The following is an 18,056-nucleotide window of genomic DNA, read 5'->3' as shown; positions in this document are numbered from 1 at the left end:
AAGATCACCCTCTTAAATCATGGTGGATTGAAGGGGAAAACTAAAGAATCATAGAAAAGCTATTGCAGTGGTCAGAAGAGATCATGGTGTCTTAATCTAAGGCAATGGCAATAGAAATGGAGATGAATGGATGGTTTGAAATAAATTTTCTGTTTAAAATGTATAGGGCTGACAAATGAATTAGTGTGTGGAGTACATGACAGAAGGAATCAATATGATCCCCACCCCTGCCAGATTTCTTGATTGAGGATCTGGATAAACAGCCATCTTGTTTTCTGAGGTGCAAAAGAATTTTTTAAAATAAAGTTTTTATGGTGATGGAAATATAGAGTTTAGTTTTAACACATTATATTTGAGATGACTGATACATTCAATGGACATGTCAAACGGAACTCCCAGAGGAAGTGTGGACTGGAAATATAAAGTTAAGAATTGTCTGCCAAGAGATGGTATTTAAAGTCATGAAACTGGATGAGATCTCTCAACAAGAGTGGGCAGAGGGCAAGCATGGCCACATAGCAAGCCCCAGGGAATATGGGGACATCAGAGGGGGTGAGCAATGAAAGAGTGGGAGGGACCACCCAGTGAAATAAGAAGAAAATCAGGAAAGTTGTCAAGACAGGAGAACATTTCCAAAAAATGGAATGAGGAACATTTTGAATAGATTTGAAAGACTGAATAAAAAAGGAACAGAAAAATAATGTATTTGGCATCAGGGAGGTGTTGGCAACACTGAGAACAGAAATTTTAGTGAACGGATGGAGTAGTAGAAATCAGATCAGAGCAGATTAAAATGATTAGGAGGTGACATGCTAAGAACAGTTCATACAGCTAACACCTGCAAGTTTGGCGGTGAACACAAAACTGAGAATCAGAGGCAGTTAAGGTACCGTGGTTAAGGAATATTTTCATTTGTCTTTTAAAAGATGGAAGCTATCAGAGCATGTTCACAGTCATGGAAATAATCTAGAATGGACGTGGGGAGTTGGAAATGTAGGAATGGAAGAAATATGAAGTCTTTGATAGAAGACAAGGAAAGGTGTTCAAAACACTTATGGAGGGTCTGGCTTCAGAGATGAGAAGTGATGCAACTACTGTAAACTAAAGACTAAAAAAATTCTTTGCATTAAGAAATTGCATATTCAGTTACAATTATCTACCAGAGAGAAAGAAAGAGATTAAAGGACAGGGAGCTAAAGGTAGACATATCAATCCCCTGGCTGGAAATTCATAAAGATCATCTTAAAAACACAAAACTATTCTTCTATTGTGCTAAATGAAGTGTCTCCTCCATTTGAGCTCACAGTGAGTTATCTTCTGGCCGATGGGAGAGTGCCCTCAGGTGACATCAAGGGCAAGCACAACCTACCATTTTCCTTAGACTTTCCCCAGCCTGTGTATGACTCACAACCTTCCTATTACAGACAATAGATAAACACAGTGCGACAGGACAACCGATGGGGACAACTGTTTTTCATCTCTGCACAACCTCCACTCCCAGCCTATTCTCTATCCATGTTTTCTCCCAATTTCCCTGTACTAGTAACAACAAGACTCATTGTGTTATTTTTCATTGACTGTTGTCAAAATGTCAGTAATTCTGTCTGTACACAGACATCACCTATTCCTGTCATCCATTCTCATAGCTTAAATTGCTATCTATATATGCTGATGATGCACAAGAATCTTACCTGTAGCTTGATCTTCTTCATAAACTCCAAACTCATAAACCCACTCAGTTCTATGGGGCATCTTTAAGGACACCTCAAACTGGAGAACTCTACAACTAAACTTACCACCTGCCCACCCCGTTCTCAAATCAACTTATTTTCCACCATCTCATTAGTTTTCCAGGACAGAACCTTGCTTATTCTGGGTTCCCCATCTTCACGTCCAACATCCAATCTACTACACCCTGTCAATATTGTTTCTTTCATATTCATATCTACCAAGTTTCTCCATCCTCAATGTTACTCTTAGGTCAGATCACCATTATTTCTCACCTAAATTACTAGAACAACTCCTTAAATTTTCTCCATGGCTCTGATATTGCTGCTCTTGAGCTGTACGGTATTCCCTCCTCACTGTAGCCAGAAAAACATATTCTACTTAAAACAGTTTTAAAATTACTGATGATAAATCACTCTACTTGTAGAATGGCTTCCAGGTACCTGCATGGTCTAGCCTGTGCTTAGCTTGTGGACTTCACGTCTTCCTCATTATGTTTTCTTACTTTTGTGCTTCTATGCATGGGCCCTCTGTGTGTGGAAGGCTCTCATTCACCTCGTAACTAACCCCGGCCTTCACTTAGATAACTCCTCTGGGTATCAGTATCATTGCCACCTCTTCCAGGAAGCCCTTTCTCTGACCTCTTTTTTCCATCACCTATTTGTCACAGACAAATACACAGAGCCAGGTTTGAGGAGAGCACCAACTGGGAAGGTTTCCAAGGAAGTAAATCTATATGTGAAAGTAAAAGTAATCTCACTGAGAATATAAGTGCAACGGAGAAAGTATGCTTTACAAAAATTCTATTTCCCACGCTTTCTCTGATGGAAAGTACCACACGAGACGGTAACAGCTGTGCATGCAGACTGTGTTCTAAGGAGGATGGGTACTGCTGGTTGCTGCCTTTCGTTTACCAATTGGAGAATGCAATTTGGAGCCTGGAGCTAGACTATCCAGGATAACACCTCTACCAACTGTCTTACCCGCTCTTTCCCCACACTGTCCTTGGGCTCCTCTAATAAAAGCTGAACAAACAAATGTGTCTAAGGGCAGCTATTCCCATGCCATCACCTGTGCTTACCAGTAACAGAGCAGCAGCTGCTCTTCATTATAATTCTTGTGTACCTGCCCATCTTTACCACCAGGTGGTAAGGTCAGGAACTGAGCACTGAATAGAGTTCCATTGATCTATCTACTTACTTACATAGATGAAAAACATTGAGATTTAAAGAGATCAGGTAAGATGCTCCAAATCACACAGGTTGGTTTTCAAACGAGAAAGTCTGACCCCAGTGTTTGCAGGAACTCAATAACCATGCTGCCCCTTGAATAGCTTCTGAATGCCTTTTGAATGAGTATTCAAAATTGAAAAACAGAATTAAAATGAACCAAAAGACAATAAAAAATGCTATTTATTTCTTACCTCTTCAATTCTACCATTATCTTCCCTCATCTACTCTGGCTCATTCAATAAGACCCTAGCTCCCCAATACAGTCCATGAGAAGAATGAGGGGCAGAATGCACACACTGGGGAGAACTGGAGATTTTACTGATTGCATTTATTGATGTATTGACAAAAAACTGATGTGGAATGGAGGGAAACAGACTTTATTTTTTAATCGCTGGTGAATATCTATGACTCCGATGAATCAGTGGGAAATAAAAGGTGGTTTTTGAAACAGAGCTCTGAAATACTCACTTCTCTTGGTGATCGTGAGCCCCCTTCTCGAAATGTTGGTTTACATCTGAAATTAATCTGTCATTTAAAAAGAAAAGTGTATTATATAAGGGATAAGCGTCAGACTAGACTGAGTTACCTGAAAAACCAACACTAACCCATATTGAGACTACAAAACAAAACCCCCAAAGGATAAAGAGCAAAGCTTAACACGCTCTTAATCTCTTGAAATCGTCACACTAGATAATCTACAGAGATCCCAAGTGACTGTCTCCCATCCTTGTCTCTTCATGCCCATTGATGAAATCAATCTATCTTTAGACAATAATGCTCTTACACCAAAAATCTGAAAAACAGACATAATAAAGAGTAAGAGGAAAAATATTAGGCAGCTAAAATCTCCAGCTGTGTTTCATATTTTAAAAGTAGGAAAGTATAAACTTGAGAAAATTTCAGTGTCATGATGATTACTTACATACACACAAATTTTTATTTAGTTAAACATTCAGTACTGCCTTTCTTTTAGATGGGGAGGTCCACTAGTGACATGTACACCTTCTTTAGCTACTTGACAAGGTGAAAGGAGTGTAGGAATGAAGAAGGAGGTAAGTAAATGTGTGTATGTGTGTGTGTGTGTGTGTGTGTGTGTGTGTACATACATAAAAATAAAGTGTTAGTAGTTATTCCCACAAAGTATCAGCTGGCAAAAATTTGGTAATGTGTCAGTGAAACTAAATGAATGTTCAGGAGACTAAAATACTTCTACCCATTTGTACATGGCAGCTCAAGAGCATAGACATTGTCCAGAGGATCACATATGGAAATGGAGCAGGGGGCATGATAGGGGAAGAGGACAAGTCATTATTGGAGCATCTCCCTTCCCCGAAATAACAGATGAATGGACCACACAGCATCCACTTCTGCTGGAGGCAAGACACACCAGGACATCCCTTCCATCCCCACCCAGACATTCCCACTGGGCGAGCAGGAACATTGTTCCAAGAAAGGCACTCACTGCTGCCTCTGGTGTGGCTCACTCCCTTAAGCCACTTTAGGAAGAAGTAAACTCACAACAGTCTTAAAACAACCTTGTAATTTTTAAAACAATGATTTTTAAGGACCGTATTTAATCTTCTTTCTTTAAGAAAAAACACCTTGTGGAAAATCTTACGGGTGAATAGCAATGCTTGTTACTGTGACAGTCAGGTGCACAGCAGGTGTTTCTAACCTTAACATCCCTCTGTCCCAAAAGTCAACATGGAATGATATCAAGTGAACAATAGAGTGAATTAACCGTAAGAACTGTCTTCCCATTACTAATCTGGTAATAATGCTGGACTTCCGGTTTTTAAGGACATTGTTTTCAAAAAGTGGGAAATGGAAATTGACGCCCAATCATTGAAGTCCAAACACTTGCAGTGTAGCAATCACTGCAGCAGGTGGCGCTGTCTCACCTTCTCTAGCTGTTCGATGCAGACCGTGTGGACGACGATCTTACAGACCGCACACTTCCTCCTCAGGGCGGATTTCTACAACATTCAATTCACAATACAAGAAGAAACGTTAACAGTCTGCTCCGACGAGTTCCCTAGTAGTGAAGAGAGCAGATGTAAACAAAGCAAACATATGCACATTTGAAAAGTCATCTTAAGCATTATAACATGATAAACTTCATAATAATATATAAAAATATAACATAATATACTTCACAATAGCAGTAAACTTCATCAACAGTTCTTTGGCCCACGAAGTATTTCAAATCCCTGTGACTTAGGGCAGCCTAGATTTTCTCTTCAAAATACAGTAAACATAACAGCATCATTACTGCACATAGAATATGAACCAGGCTTTTCATTCTGTTATTTCCAAGTGTTAAAACCTAATAATACAGGAATTATACCCTTTTTTTCTTTTAACATTTTTACTTTAGTTAAGCAGCAGGACTAACAGCCAGAGTTAGGCCTGAATTCAAAACCGCATTCTTCTCCCACTGTCAAAGAGTCTACATTTCAATGGACTTCAGACTTCCATCCCGGGCACAAATCTACACTAAGCTACTTGGGTTTCTGCCCAGATCTTCAGGAAAGCAAGGAGATAAGCCTAACTTTTACACCCAATAATAATAAATAACAGCAACAGCAGCAGTAAGTGCAGCTAACATGAATTTAATACTTGATATATGCCAGGCACTCTTATAAGTACTTCACAAATAGTAACTATTATCTATCTACACAAATGGTAACTGTCATCTCTCAGCTTCCTGGGATAACACGTAAATATATATGAACATCATTCACATGGAATCATCCTCACAGCCCTAAGAAATAGGCAGTGTTCTTTCTCCCCTTTTACAGATGAGAAAACTGAGGCTCAGGAGTGATGTGGCTGAGATCGTATGATCAGGGCACAGCAGAGCCTGGCTCCAGAGCTCAGGCTTGTAAGCGTCACCCAACATGGCCTCTCAGACAGTCAGTCACAGTCTCAGTACACAGGAAAATACTTGATGAGCGTATCTTTTCTCTAGCAACAAAGAAACAAGCAGCAGGGAGAGAGAGGAATGGATGGGCTCCCGATTCCTGACTGCCAGTGCCATCCAGGATCTAAGCGGGGTAGGCGCAGTCCTCTCTGCAAAGGACTGACACGCAGGTGGATCCACATGAACAATTTGGGGGTTCGAGCCCTGAAAGAAACTTCTTATAACAAAGCCAATCCATGAAATAGTCTAATGGAAGAATTACTCAAGTGTGAAAGCCAATCCCTCTCTTCAAGGAAGGTGCTGGTATACACCGCTGCCTACCTGTCTCCTTCCCCTGCTGAGGTATAATTTTCAAGACCAAATTGTAGTATTCCTGCTGCCAAAGAAGACTGGAAGGACTGCAAACAAGCACCTTGGAAAGAGCAGAATGAGGAAAGCCACTGGAGCCTCCTGCCTCTTTGACGGTCCTCCTCATTGCACATGGGGTATCCACTGGCATCAGCCTCAAGTACCTAGAATGCTGCAGAGCTACAGCAGCTGAATTCGCAGCCTCGCACATGCGGACTGCGGTCTTGTGACCCTGCTCACTAGTGCTGGCTTTCCTCTCCTGACAGAAGAACATGGTCTGGAACATTAAATAAGCTTGACAGTCAATTGATTTTGTAAATAACAAAGGAAAAGGGAAACCCAAGCATCTAGCTACCCTGCCAAAAAGTGTCTCGGCTCCACTACCGAAAGGGAGGGGGGGTGGACTGAGGGACAGGGAACAGCGATGCAAACAGCAGCATGAACAGCACTCGAGGCAGCGATAAAAGTCAAGTTTGCAAACTTCCATGAGTGAAGAACCATAAGCACATTGTTGCTGTTCTCCTGTTTGCTCCAGATCTCCTGGTATGAGTCGCTACTGTAGCATCCCAGGCAGAAAATGCATGGGCCCTTGGAGTCCCATTGCTAAGCAGGGCTATTGTGATGCTAAGGGACCTGGAATTGATACCCATCTGTTCCTTGTCCACTAACTTACCCCTAACTCTCTATCTGCTAACTCCGACTAGATTACACTGCAGACAAGCAAAGCAGCACCTCTCATGGTACGCAACCACTGAGGGCTGTGACTTAAGGACACCTGAAAAGTCTCCTTCCTTACCAACACCTTCTGCCCCAGCCTGGCTTTGTGGCCGGCATGCTCTGTGTTAAGTTCTGCAGAGCGGCAGGGACTCCATGAGGCTCCTAAGAAGTCACCGAGGATTGTGGGAAGGGCATCAGGCAGGCTCGTATCCATTTCACCACGAATACTCAGTGAAACCAGAATACCTCTTCCTTTCCTTATTTTCTGTATCAGGATTCCAAGTCAGAATCTCTTTGAGTAAGGGGCCCGGACTAGAAGAGTTTGAGCACCACTGGATTAAGATATGTTATGTCTCAGCTTTCTGGGACAACATGAAAATATACCAACAATATTTATATGGAATGATTCAGGAGCAATGTTCTACAGTGCTTTAAGTTATAAAACAAACTTAAACTACTGAATGTTAAAAGACCTTCATAAAAGATATTACATACTTCTGTGCCTTTTGAGCCCAGATAGACCATAATCTGAATTTCTCTTCATAAACACTATATCATGATGCATTTTACTACACAGAGTTATTTTTTTACTTTTGTCTTTATATCAGACTAGATATCCTTTCAATGTCACTGTGCCTGCTTATGTTGCCCACAGTTTCCTAAATTGTAGCTTCTAAAAAATTTATATGATCTGTGAAATCAGATAATAAAGGCTTACACAAATGCAAAATTAAGTTAACAAATTCTGAGTAAAAGCCTCAGGTCTTTTTTCATAGTAGTAAAATTCACAGATTTTAGTTCCTCAACTGATAAAAACTCGTCCAGTAAATAAGAAGTCTTAACTGCTGACTTCTTGGTTTATGACTATGTTTCAGTTGGACAAAAAAGTTATTTGAAGTAGCTGGATAAGCTTTTAAGCAGCAATTGCTCAAAACATACAGAATTTTATGCTTGGTTATGTTACAATTTTTATTTATAAGATTTAAACTAAACACAAGGGTAAAATGTGGGAATCTAGATATTCTAACTATTGTAAGTATTCACCTTTTCTTAATTAAGCCAGTGCTTCCTTCACTATGAAAGGTGATAAATCAAGAAAAGCCATTAAAGTTAATTCAGCAGATTAACTGTTATTTTTCACACTGGGACACAGCTGTTACAGAACCCAGCACAAAAGCACAATTTAAAAAATTAATATGGCCTGAGACCCAAACATGTTAACAAATTAAAATGATAAAATTTTAATAATTCACTCTCATCAATGAATTTTAAGGCCAATTAGGCATCACTAGTTTAAATTCCGAGTAAAAGGAACTCAGTGCTCTTCCTAAGCATTTCCTGATTTTTCTCAATATTGTTATTCAAAGGAAATCCGTTAGCTCATAGCTGTGTGTGTATGTATGACTTCTGTGACAACTAAGACAATATAGGACATGATCTAGATCATATCCCATCACAGCATGATCAACATTTACTTGACGTAATAATAACACAATGACTTGCCGTCCTTCAGGATGGTGGGCGTAATCTAACAGGCAGACAAAACAGCGACTATCGGAGAAAACCTTCTGCCTTCTGCCTGGGCCCTACATGTTTCCCACGCTGCAGGCGTCATTGGCATTCGAAGCAATGGCTGCTCCTCACCAAACTTAAGCTCATGTCAAGCATGGAAATAAAGTCATCACACCTTGTACCACTGGGGCTGGGGCTGGGGACAGAGGATTGGAGGTGAGCAGTGGTAGAAGTTATATCATCGTCCCTGATAAACAGTTTAATATCTAATCCTCTCCCACCCACCCATTTCCCTTGGTCATAAGTCCCTGACCTGTATGTACCACCAAGAAAGCTGTAGTTTCTTCCTTTGAGCCAGAGATGTGATTTTTGCTAAGCAGCAATGAATACCTGGTGGTAGCGAATAGCATTTCATAGAAAGGCAAAGCAAGAGAGAAGGAGGGAGAAGGGTGACAAGGGAAGAGAAACCTGGCTGCCCGGGCTGGAATCTGTGAAGGAGTTGGGGCCTTGCTGCCCAAGCTGACTGAAATTAGCTGCCACCCCAAGGGTCTGAAGTGTGACCCCAAGAAGTATGTACAGCGAGGCTGGCTGTGCCCTTTCCCAACAAGGCACACACCAAACCTTCTCCCTGAAGATGGGCCAACTATCCTGCCTGCTGACCATCTCTCTCCTGCTTATCTTTAAAATACACGCACCCCCAGACGCATGCACACCCCTCCATGTGTGTGCCATAGATCCCTGGGTCTAAGCACCAGAGCGCAGAGGTGGAGCTGCAGGAGGAAATCCCAAGCGGGCATGCTAATTCTTCCCTGGTGTCCGTGTAGGAGGGCTCAGAGGCCGGAGCCTTCTGCCGGCGGAGCAAAGTTTGGACTTGCAGCATCTCACTCCAACAGTTCCCAACCCTGGGCTCACAGACCTCACGCAAGCAGTCACTGTTTCCATCAGCCCCACCCTGATGATGAGGCCACAGTGATAGAAGGATGAATGGCCAGGGAAGGCAAGGGAGGGGAAGAGAGGTGGCCAAGCCTGCGGGGATGGGCTCTCCCGGAGCTCCCGCCCCCAGGCAGGCTTCCCCACTTGACTCCTCGGCGCCTACGCTGACCCAGGATCACAAGAGCGATGTTGAGGAACAGAGGCTAAGGGAGGCTGGGAATCAGGCAAAGGGGAAACAGCAGGTGAGGCGAGGAGAGTCCCGTCCTGGCTCCTTGTTCCCTTTAGGCATAAAGCTCAGTCTGCAGGGGCACTTTGGCGGGAGGGGGAGGCAGGAGGGCCGCCTGCCCACAGGCAAGGCCGTCCTCGTTTGCTCCAGCGGTGGGGCGAACGGCAGGCTTGTAAGGCAGGGGAGGACACTCCTGGGCCTCTGCAGTCGGGATCCCCGCGTCCTTTCAGTGGGGCTGCCTCCATGGCCCACGTGAACAAGAACACTGTTGCAGTATAATCCAAGGTAAATGAAAGCAAGGGTTCTTTGATTTATTTGAAAACCTAATTAGCAGAAATGACAAGCATACTTGGCAAGTTCTGCTTCTCTGGGGAGCCTGGGATGCATCTGTAAATCGGTAGTATGAAAACTGAAGAATGACATTATCTGGAAGTCCCATGACTGTGATTTCAGGGCTGAAGAACAGCCTCCATGGCCGCTCATGTCGGCTCCTCTTGTCCTCAGACTTAACCCGGGACATATCAGACAACCCAGGAAGGCAGCTAGAGGCAGTCCCAGCACACCCCTGTCCCGGCTCCTCCTTATGTCAGCAAGTCTCTCTGTGACAATAGGATTTCATGCTTGTGATCCCAGGAACAAAGATGCCACATGTCTGGAGCAGTCTGTGGCCTGAGGGGAATCTGAGAGCTCCCGGGGGGTCTGCTGCAGGGAGGCCTGGCTCGGGGTCAAAGGGGCCCAGCCCCAGGCTGAGGACTGTTGGCCCACGTTGGAGAGTTAAGGCCCCAGTGTCTGTGGTACCAGGCACCCTCTGGACAGACAAGGGCATGGTGCAGGCTGACTCCCTCTGAGATTGCCCCTCTCCATCCATACCCTAGATACCAAAAATCCCCCAAGTACATCAGAATATCTGAAAAAAGAAAGCAGGAACAACAGGAGGCTGGGCAGGGGGCTCCTGTAAACGAGTGCCCAAAAACACACACACCATGTTCAAATACATACCAAAACACCTAAGTCTGCATATGCCAGTTGTCTGGAATCATGAGAGTTCCGAGGTATCCGACAAAAATGAATTTTTCCTGAGGCTGAAACAATCTGTTAAGCAGTGACTTTTCCAAAGCATGGTTATGGACATTTAATCAACAAATAATGTGAACCTTCCCTATGTATATAAGTTAATGCTAAGTGCAGTACAGGAAACAGAGGAAGACACTCTGTCTCCCCTGGGAGAAGCTGGCTGCTACTGGAGGAGACACAGCAGAGATACGGCAGTGAATAAAACATGAAAAAACTTTTTTTGATCTCTCAGAGCTTACATTCTTCTGGGAAAGACAGACAGTAAACAAGATAGATAAGTATAGTATGTGATATGTTGATGGAAATAAGTACTAAAGAGAAAAATTAAAGAGAGAGCAGGGTACAGGAAATACTGGAGTAGGCAAAACCCGAGGTTGTAGATAGGTTGACCAGGAAAAGTCTCACTGAAAAGATACATTTTGAAAAACACCAGAAGGAAAGGAGAGAGTTTGCCATGTAGGTATCTGGGGGAAAGCAGTCCAGGCAACAGGAACAGCAAGCGCAAAGCCCAGAGGCATGCGGGCCTCAGGATGTCTGAGCGGTGACACAGGGGCCAGCGTTACTGGAGTAAACCAGTGAAGACGAGGACAGATGACAATGGCAGGCCCCAACGTGCAGGTCATGGTTAAGACACTGCTCGTTTTTTGTGGAAGAGAGGAAGTAACAAGAGTCCAGTTATAATTCACAAAGCCGGTAATTAGGGCCTGAACTGCAGTGACAAGAATGGAACAGAAAAGAAGGCAGGGCTGCAAGAGTGATTAATAGAGAGGGCAGACCCCTTTTTCCAGTCACACGCAGGCTACCCCTGAGGTTAATACAAATGTCCACACTCGGGCCAGGAGTCTTTTGTAGAGTAACTGATAGACTAGGACGGCGCCACTTGGGCACCCTGGTCAGCTCTCTGCTGGTGGGTACCAGCTGACAACACATTCTGCAACCTCATGCTGTGTTATGACTGGGACTGCCTCTGAAGAAATGCAACAAAACCCACTCAATATGCTCTTCAAACAGCATATTTTATTGAGTTCTAAGGAACACATTCTCCGAAGCAATCTGCACATAATGTTTATGTTTCTAGAGAACCCTCCTGAGTAATAGATGTGCCTGTAAATTGAGAGGGTAAGCAAGCCTGCAAGACCCTCCTGAGCTAAGGCACAGGCAGGTCAGCACTGCCTGGCACAAGTTTAATGGAAAGCCATGAACCCAGAGCTGCTCCTAGAGACTGCTGAGCTGGATAACGCTTAGCGAGGCCCCTCAGTGAGTGCTTCGAGGCTGCTGGACTGCTTAGGCACTCCTTCATGGTCAAGATACATTCAAAACGGACCCAGCCTATGTCACCAATAGTGTGGGATGTAGGGAATGACAACAGAAGGGTAGTAGGTTTACCACAGCTAATGGAAACCTTCAAAGTTCCACAATTCTGCTTCCCACTCCTGGTTGTCATTTCGCCCAAGAACACTTCATATTCCCATAACTATTATTATCAACTATCTCTGTAGTTTGTTGCTCTCATATCTTACTTCTGCTTTTTCTTCTGCCTGCTTATATTTTCTCTTACTCCTTTTTCCCCATTTGTCTCCTTTCTGCTTCTAAGTTTAGGTGCCAACAAGCTCCAGCTCGTAAGACCATAGCCAGCCAGTAGCTGTGTCATGTGCTATCTTCCCATCTTTGCTTCTTCCCAGAGGCTTCCGCGGCTGCTCCCTGTGGGATTTCTACAGTCTCTTCAAAATTATCTCAAAGTTGCCATGCATTTAAGAGTAGATTAACAGAAGTGTTACTATATGTGCAAAAATTGTACATAAACATGATTATAAGTACACAGACACTAATAATTAGGGCCCCACACACCCAAACATATGGACATTCACAAGTTTCAGGCAAAGAGATATGAGCGAGAGTGGTTAGACCTAACACAGCAGTCTAATGAGGACAAGCCAACAGGAAACAGTGTCTCTCTTGTCCTGATGGCTCTCTCCAGCCCCGAGGTAGTATATCACGGCCACAGCAGAGATCTGAGCCTTAATATAAACTAGAAAAGACCGAAGTTTGCCTCCCGATCCTTCCCGGTGTGATAGCACCACATACACCATCTTACTTGCAGCATGAATCCTAATGTGTTCTCATCATCAGTTTACTTTGAAGAAATAGAGGAATTGTTTTTATTGAGTTCACATCTGAACAATTTAGATACATGTACTTTAATACGGAATACTACAACAAACTGAGAAGCCATAAATGCTGTGGTGAGCTAGCTATCTTTTTATTGCTGTCTCCTACATTCCATGCTATTGGCAACATATTTACGACAAAGTCTTCCAGCCAGTCTAGCCCAGGAAGACCACCATTTCAGCTGTGGTTCACCCAACACTGTATCTCCAACTGGCAGTGTGGTTTTCACTCATATACATACACCTACCCAAACCATTTTTCAATGAGGATATGATCACCACAGACAGGGTAACTACCAGAAGACTGGCATATGACAGACACATTACATGCACTATAAACACAGCTCACTTCAGCTATGCACAGTGGGTGCTACTCACCCACTTCAAGGCTAAGGCACTGAGGACCCATGAGACTGAGCAACTTGTCCAAGATAGATTAGCCAGGAATGGGACAGAGGTCTCTCTGACTCAAAGCCATCTCTCCTACAACTTCCTATTTCCCTCTCACCTTCTTTACGAGTGATGGATTAAGGGAGCAAGATGGATGAACATAGACAGACATTATCTGACATGACTGCTTTAGATGATTTGTGCTCGTGAGAGTCCCCTGGGGATGACTGCTGACAACCACACTATGACCACCTGTGCCAAGAATGACAAATAGCAGTGTCTATCCTCCATGGGAATCAAACAAGATGAGCTGCTGTAGGCATGCCACTGGCTAAGCAAGGCTTTAAATGCCACAGTAGCCTGCTGGTAGTGAGTGTTGAAGCTCCCTGTGAAGGGTCTTAAAAATAAGGCAGGATAAACGAATATTCATATTTGACCTGATTGTTTATAATTCATAATGCGTGATCAAAACCGAAAGTTTCTGTGATGAATGCCCTTGTACTGTTCACCATGTAAGAACTTATTCACTATGTAAGAATTCGTTCACCATGTAAGAACTTGTTCGTTATGCTTCAGAAGATTGGAGACTGATGAGAATTAGGCTTGAGATGGATTAATGATTGTGCATTGAGCGTTGACCCCCCTATACAGAATTTTATTGTTCTTAACAACCATTTGATTAATAAATATGAGAGATGCCCTCTCAAAAAAAAAAAAAATAAGGCAGGATGAAAGACCTATACCCTGAAAATTATAAGACACTCTTAAGAGAAATTAAAGAGGACACTAACAAATGGAAACTCATCCCATGCTCTTGGCTAGGAAGAATTAATATCATCAAAATGGCCACACTGCCCAAAGCAATATACAGATTCGATGCAATCCCTATCAAATTACCAACAGCATTCTTCAATGAACTGGAACAAATAGTTCAAAAATTCATATGGAAACACCAAAGACCCTGAATAGCCAAAGCAATCCTGAGAAGGAAGAATAAAGTGGGAGGGATCTCGTTCCCCAACTTCAAGCTCTACTACAAAGCCACAGTAATCAAGACAATTTGGTATTGGCACAAGAACAGAGCCACAGACCAGTGGAACAGATTAGAGACTCCAGACATGAACCCAAACATATATGGTCAATTAATATTGGATAAAGGAGCCATGGACATACAATGGGGAAATGACAGTCTCTTCAACAGATGGTGCTGGCAAAACTGGACAGCTACATGTAAGAGAATGAAACTGGACCACTGTCTAACCCCATACACAAAAGTAAATTCAAAATGGATCAAAGACCTGAATGTAAGTCATGAAACCATAAAACTCTTAGAAAAAAACATAGGCAAAAATCTCTTGGATATAAACATGAGTGACTTCTTCATGAATATATGCCCCCAGGCAAGAAAAACAAAAGCAAAAATGAACAAGTGGGACTATAACAAGCTGAAAAGCTTCTGTACAGCAAAGGACACCATCAATAGAACAAAAGGTACCCTACAGTATAGGAGAATATATTCATAAATGACAGATCCGATAAAGGCTTGACATCCAAAATATATAAAGAGCTCATGCACCTCAACAAACAAAAGGCAAATAATCCAATTAAAAAATGGGCAGAGGAGCTGAACAGACAGTTCTCCAAAGAAGAAATTCAGATGGCCAACAGACACATGAAAAGATGCTCCACATCGCTTGTCATCAGAGAAATGCAAATTAAAACCACAATGCGGTATCACCTCACACCAGTAAGGATCGTCATCATCGAAAAGACAATCAACAACAAATGTTGGTGAGGTTGTGGAGAAAGGGGAACCTTCCTACACTGCTGGTGGTAATGTAAATTAGTTCATCCATTGTGGAAAGCAGTATGGAGATTCCTCAAAATGCTCAAAATAGAAATACCATTTGACCCAGGAATTCCACTTCTAGGAATTTACCCTAAGAATGCAGCACTCCAGTTTGAAAAAGACAGATGCACCCCTATGTTTATCTCAGCACTATTTACAATAGCCAAGATATGGAAGCAACCTAAATGTCCATCAGTAGATGAATGGATAAAGAAGATGTGGTACATATACACAACAGATCCTACCATTTGCAACAACATGGATGGAGCTAGAGGATATTATGTTCAGTGAAATAAGCCAGGCGGAGAAAGACAAGTACCAGATGATTTCACTCATATGTGGAGTATAAGAATAAAGGAAAACTGAAGGAACAAAACAGCAGCAGAATCACAGAACCCAAGAATGGACTAATAGTTACCAAAGGGAAAGGGACTGGGGACTATGGGTGGGAAGGGAGGGACAAGGGCAGGGAAAAAGAAAGGGGGCATTACGATTAGCATGTATAGTGCGTGGGGGGCACGGGGAGGGCTGTGCAACACAGAGAAGACAAGTAGTGATTTTACAGCATCTTACTACACTGATGAACAGTGACTGTGAAGGGGTATGTAGGGGGGACTTGGTGAAGGGGGGAGCCTAGTAAACATAATGTTCTTCATGTAATTGTAGATTAATGATACAAAAATAAATAAATAAATAAATATATATATAAGGCAGGTATTCTAATGTCCTGGATTCTAATGATACTTAACTGGCATGGTTTGATCTGGTGACAAGTGTCTGTGTGTGTGTCTCTCTCTCAACTATCCCATCACTGAACTCTTTCCTTCATTCTGAGAAATCTCAGTGCTGTGAACCCAGGAGAGCACAGACAGGCCCAGTCTTAAGCTAACTGGAGCTTGTGTTCTAGTGGTAGAAATAGGCAAAAAAGGGAGTAAATTTTTTTTAATGATAGAAGGTGATACGTGCCATAAACAATCAGGAGAATGGAGAAGGGCCACAGAGTCAACCAGCCTGCCAGCTGGGCTAGGCATGTCATCTCACCAGATCTGTCTTCTCTTTTATTCAGTGAGAGAGAGGTGATGATTATAAGACACTGCAGAGTTACTACTCTGGCATTGCCTTTTGGCCATCCATTGGGAACCATTCCATTGGGAACACTTGCACTCAAGAAAGAATGACTATGTGGATCTTTTCTGCAGAGTGTTTGTGACTTACTGTGCTGTTGCTATGTATGAATTATCTAAGTTTCACAAGAACCCTAAGAAGCAGGTATTATCCACATTTTACAAATGTGAACCTGAGGTTGAAAGAGGTTAAAACAATGACCAGTGTCACACAACTAGAAAATCCCAGAGCCTGCATTCAAAGCCAGGTCATTTGATTCCAAAGCCCACATACCTCCTCCAGTGAACACGTCAAAGCAGGCTTTTCCATTGCCTTGTGTTTATAAGGCCTTGACTTCTGAAATCTGTATCTGAGGTAGGGAACAAAAAAAACCTCCTAAAAAACAGAGACAATATCAACTTGGGGGCCAGTAGTAGTTGTGGGTAAATGCTAATGCAAATAATGCTTCAGCCAAGAATATTAGTTAAGATCTGTTGCTCTGGACTCCTAGCACTTAAGAATTCTGGAAGAAGGGAAAGCATGTATGTACACCTGGGCATTGCCTAGGTGATACGTACACCTTATGCTGAAGCAGATGCAAATTATTTTATTAAGTGACAGAACTCTACCAGGCTAAGTAACAACAAAACTGCTCAAAACAAAATATACCAAAATATACTGACACACAAGCACACAAAGGCAACCTCGATCAAAGTATCACTGCAGAAGACATGACAATTATTCTCAGAGGCTCAAATTCTTAAGAATAAATAACACAAGCAGGTGCAGCTTGCTAGAAGTTTAGTATAAAGGCAGAGGAATTGCACGAAGGTAGAGGAGAGTGATGAAGCCCTGGATGGTGATGAAGGCTCTCTGACTTGCCTTCAAGTGGAAGTACGCCCGCTCCAACGGCCACCCCACAGGTTGGTCACACACGATGCGGTGTGACCAACATGGAAAAGCCCTCAGGAAACTGCATTGTGTGAGCATTTCTCAAACAGTTTTCCACTGAACACAGATACCACAAGATGTCATATTTGTTCTATGGGAAAAAATAATGGACTCAACCATCTCCCTGCCCTGGAGGAAAGAAGGCATACCTCTGCCCTTCTTAGAGCTTCATAACACATATTTGTATATTAAAGGTTTTCAGGGTTTTCTAAACTTATATGATCACAAGCCTCTTTCAATGAACAATACCCCATATTTTTGCATTTAGTGCTTTCAAGAACACAATTTGGTTTAAAAAAAAGTGAACTATGCAAATAGACAATCGTACTATTGATGCAGGGTCACCTAGGAGTGAGAGACAGAATCCTAAAGCTCCATATCCTATCACCAACTCTGTTGCTGAAGTGGACAGCATCAATACTGTATTCTCCTCAAGTAGATGGACAGCGTTCTATGCCAAACAATTACACTTAATAACAACAATCCTGGTAGTTGTAATAGTAACAACGACTAACATGTATGGAGGACCTGCCAAGTGCCAAACACAGTTCTAAGTGTGCACTCAGATGATCTCATGGACATGCCTGCCATCTGGCCAGACGCACAGGGCAGTGTCCCTTGCCCCCATGGGAACACCCCACTCCTTTCTGTCACTCCCATCCACTGACTAGGCACTCAGGAGCAGAGAGTCTGTCTGAGCAAATCGTTTCCCAAAACTATTTCTGTTGATGGCCATGCTCTCCCTGAGTCATCTTGATTTATTAGCCCCTCCCTCTCTCATGGTGGGAGAGGCCTCTGGCAGAAAGCGCCCTGACAGCTGCCTGGAGATGGCGTCTTCAGTGCTGGCACCCAGACAACTCAGACAGCTGGCTCAGCCTCCTGCGCTTTACTGCCACACTCG

At 42.9% G+C, this 18,056-nt stretch overlaps 1 protein-coding gene across 1 annotated transcript in view; it reads right to left on the bottom strand.

The window, feature by feature from the left end:
• Window positions 1–18,056, bottom strand: part of DGKI (diacylglycerol kinase iota) — a 403,345-nt gene that overhangs the window by 217,847 nt on the left and 167,442 nt on the right. Inside the window, 2 exon segments of the mRNA XM_073238393.1 lie at window positions 3,429–3,485; window positions 4,862–4,936. Of these exon segments, the coding sequence (XP_073094494.1) occupies window positions 3,429–3,485; window positions 4,862–4,936 (132 nt within the window).

Source organism: Manis javanica, chromosome 6, assembly GCF_040802235.1.
Source record: "Manis javanica isolate MJ-LG chromosome 6, MJ_LKY, whole genome shotgun sequence".
In the NCBI taxonomy this organism is placed as follows: Eukaryota; Metazoa; Chordata; class Mammalia; order Pholidota; family Manidae; genus Manis; species Manis javanica.
This window is presented reverse-complemented; position numbering and strand designations above follow the sequence as displayed.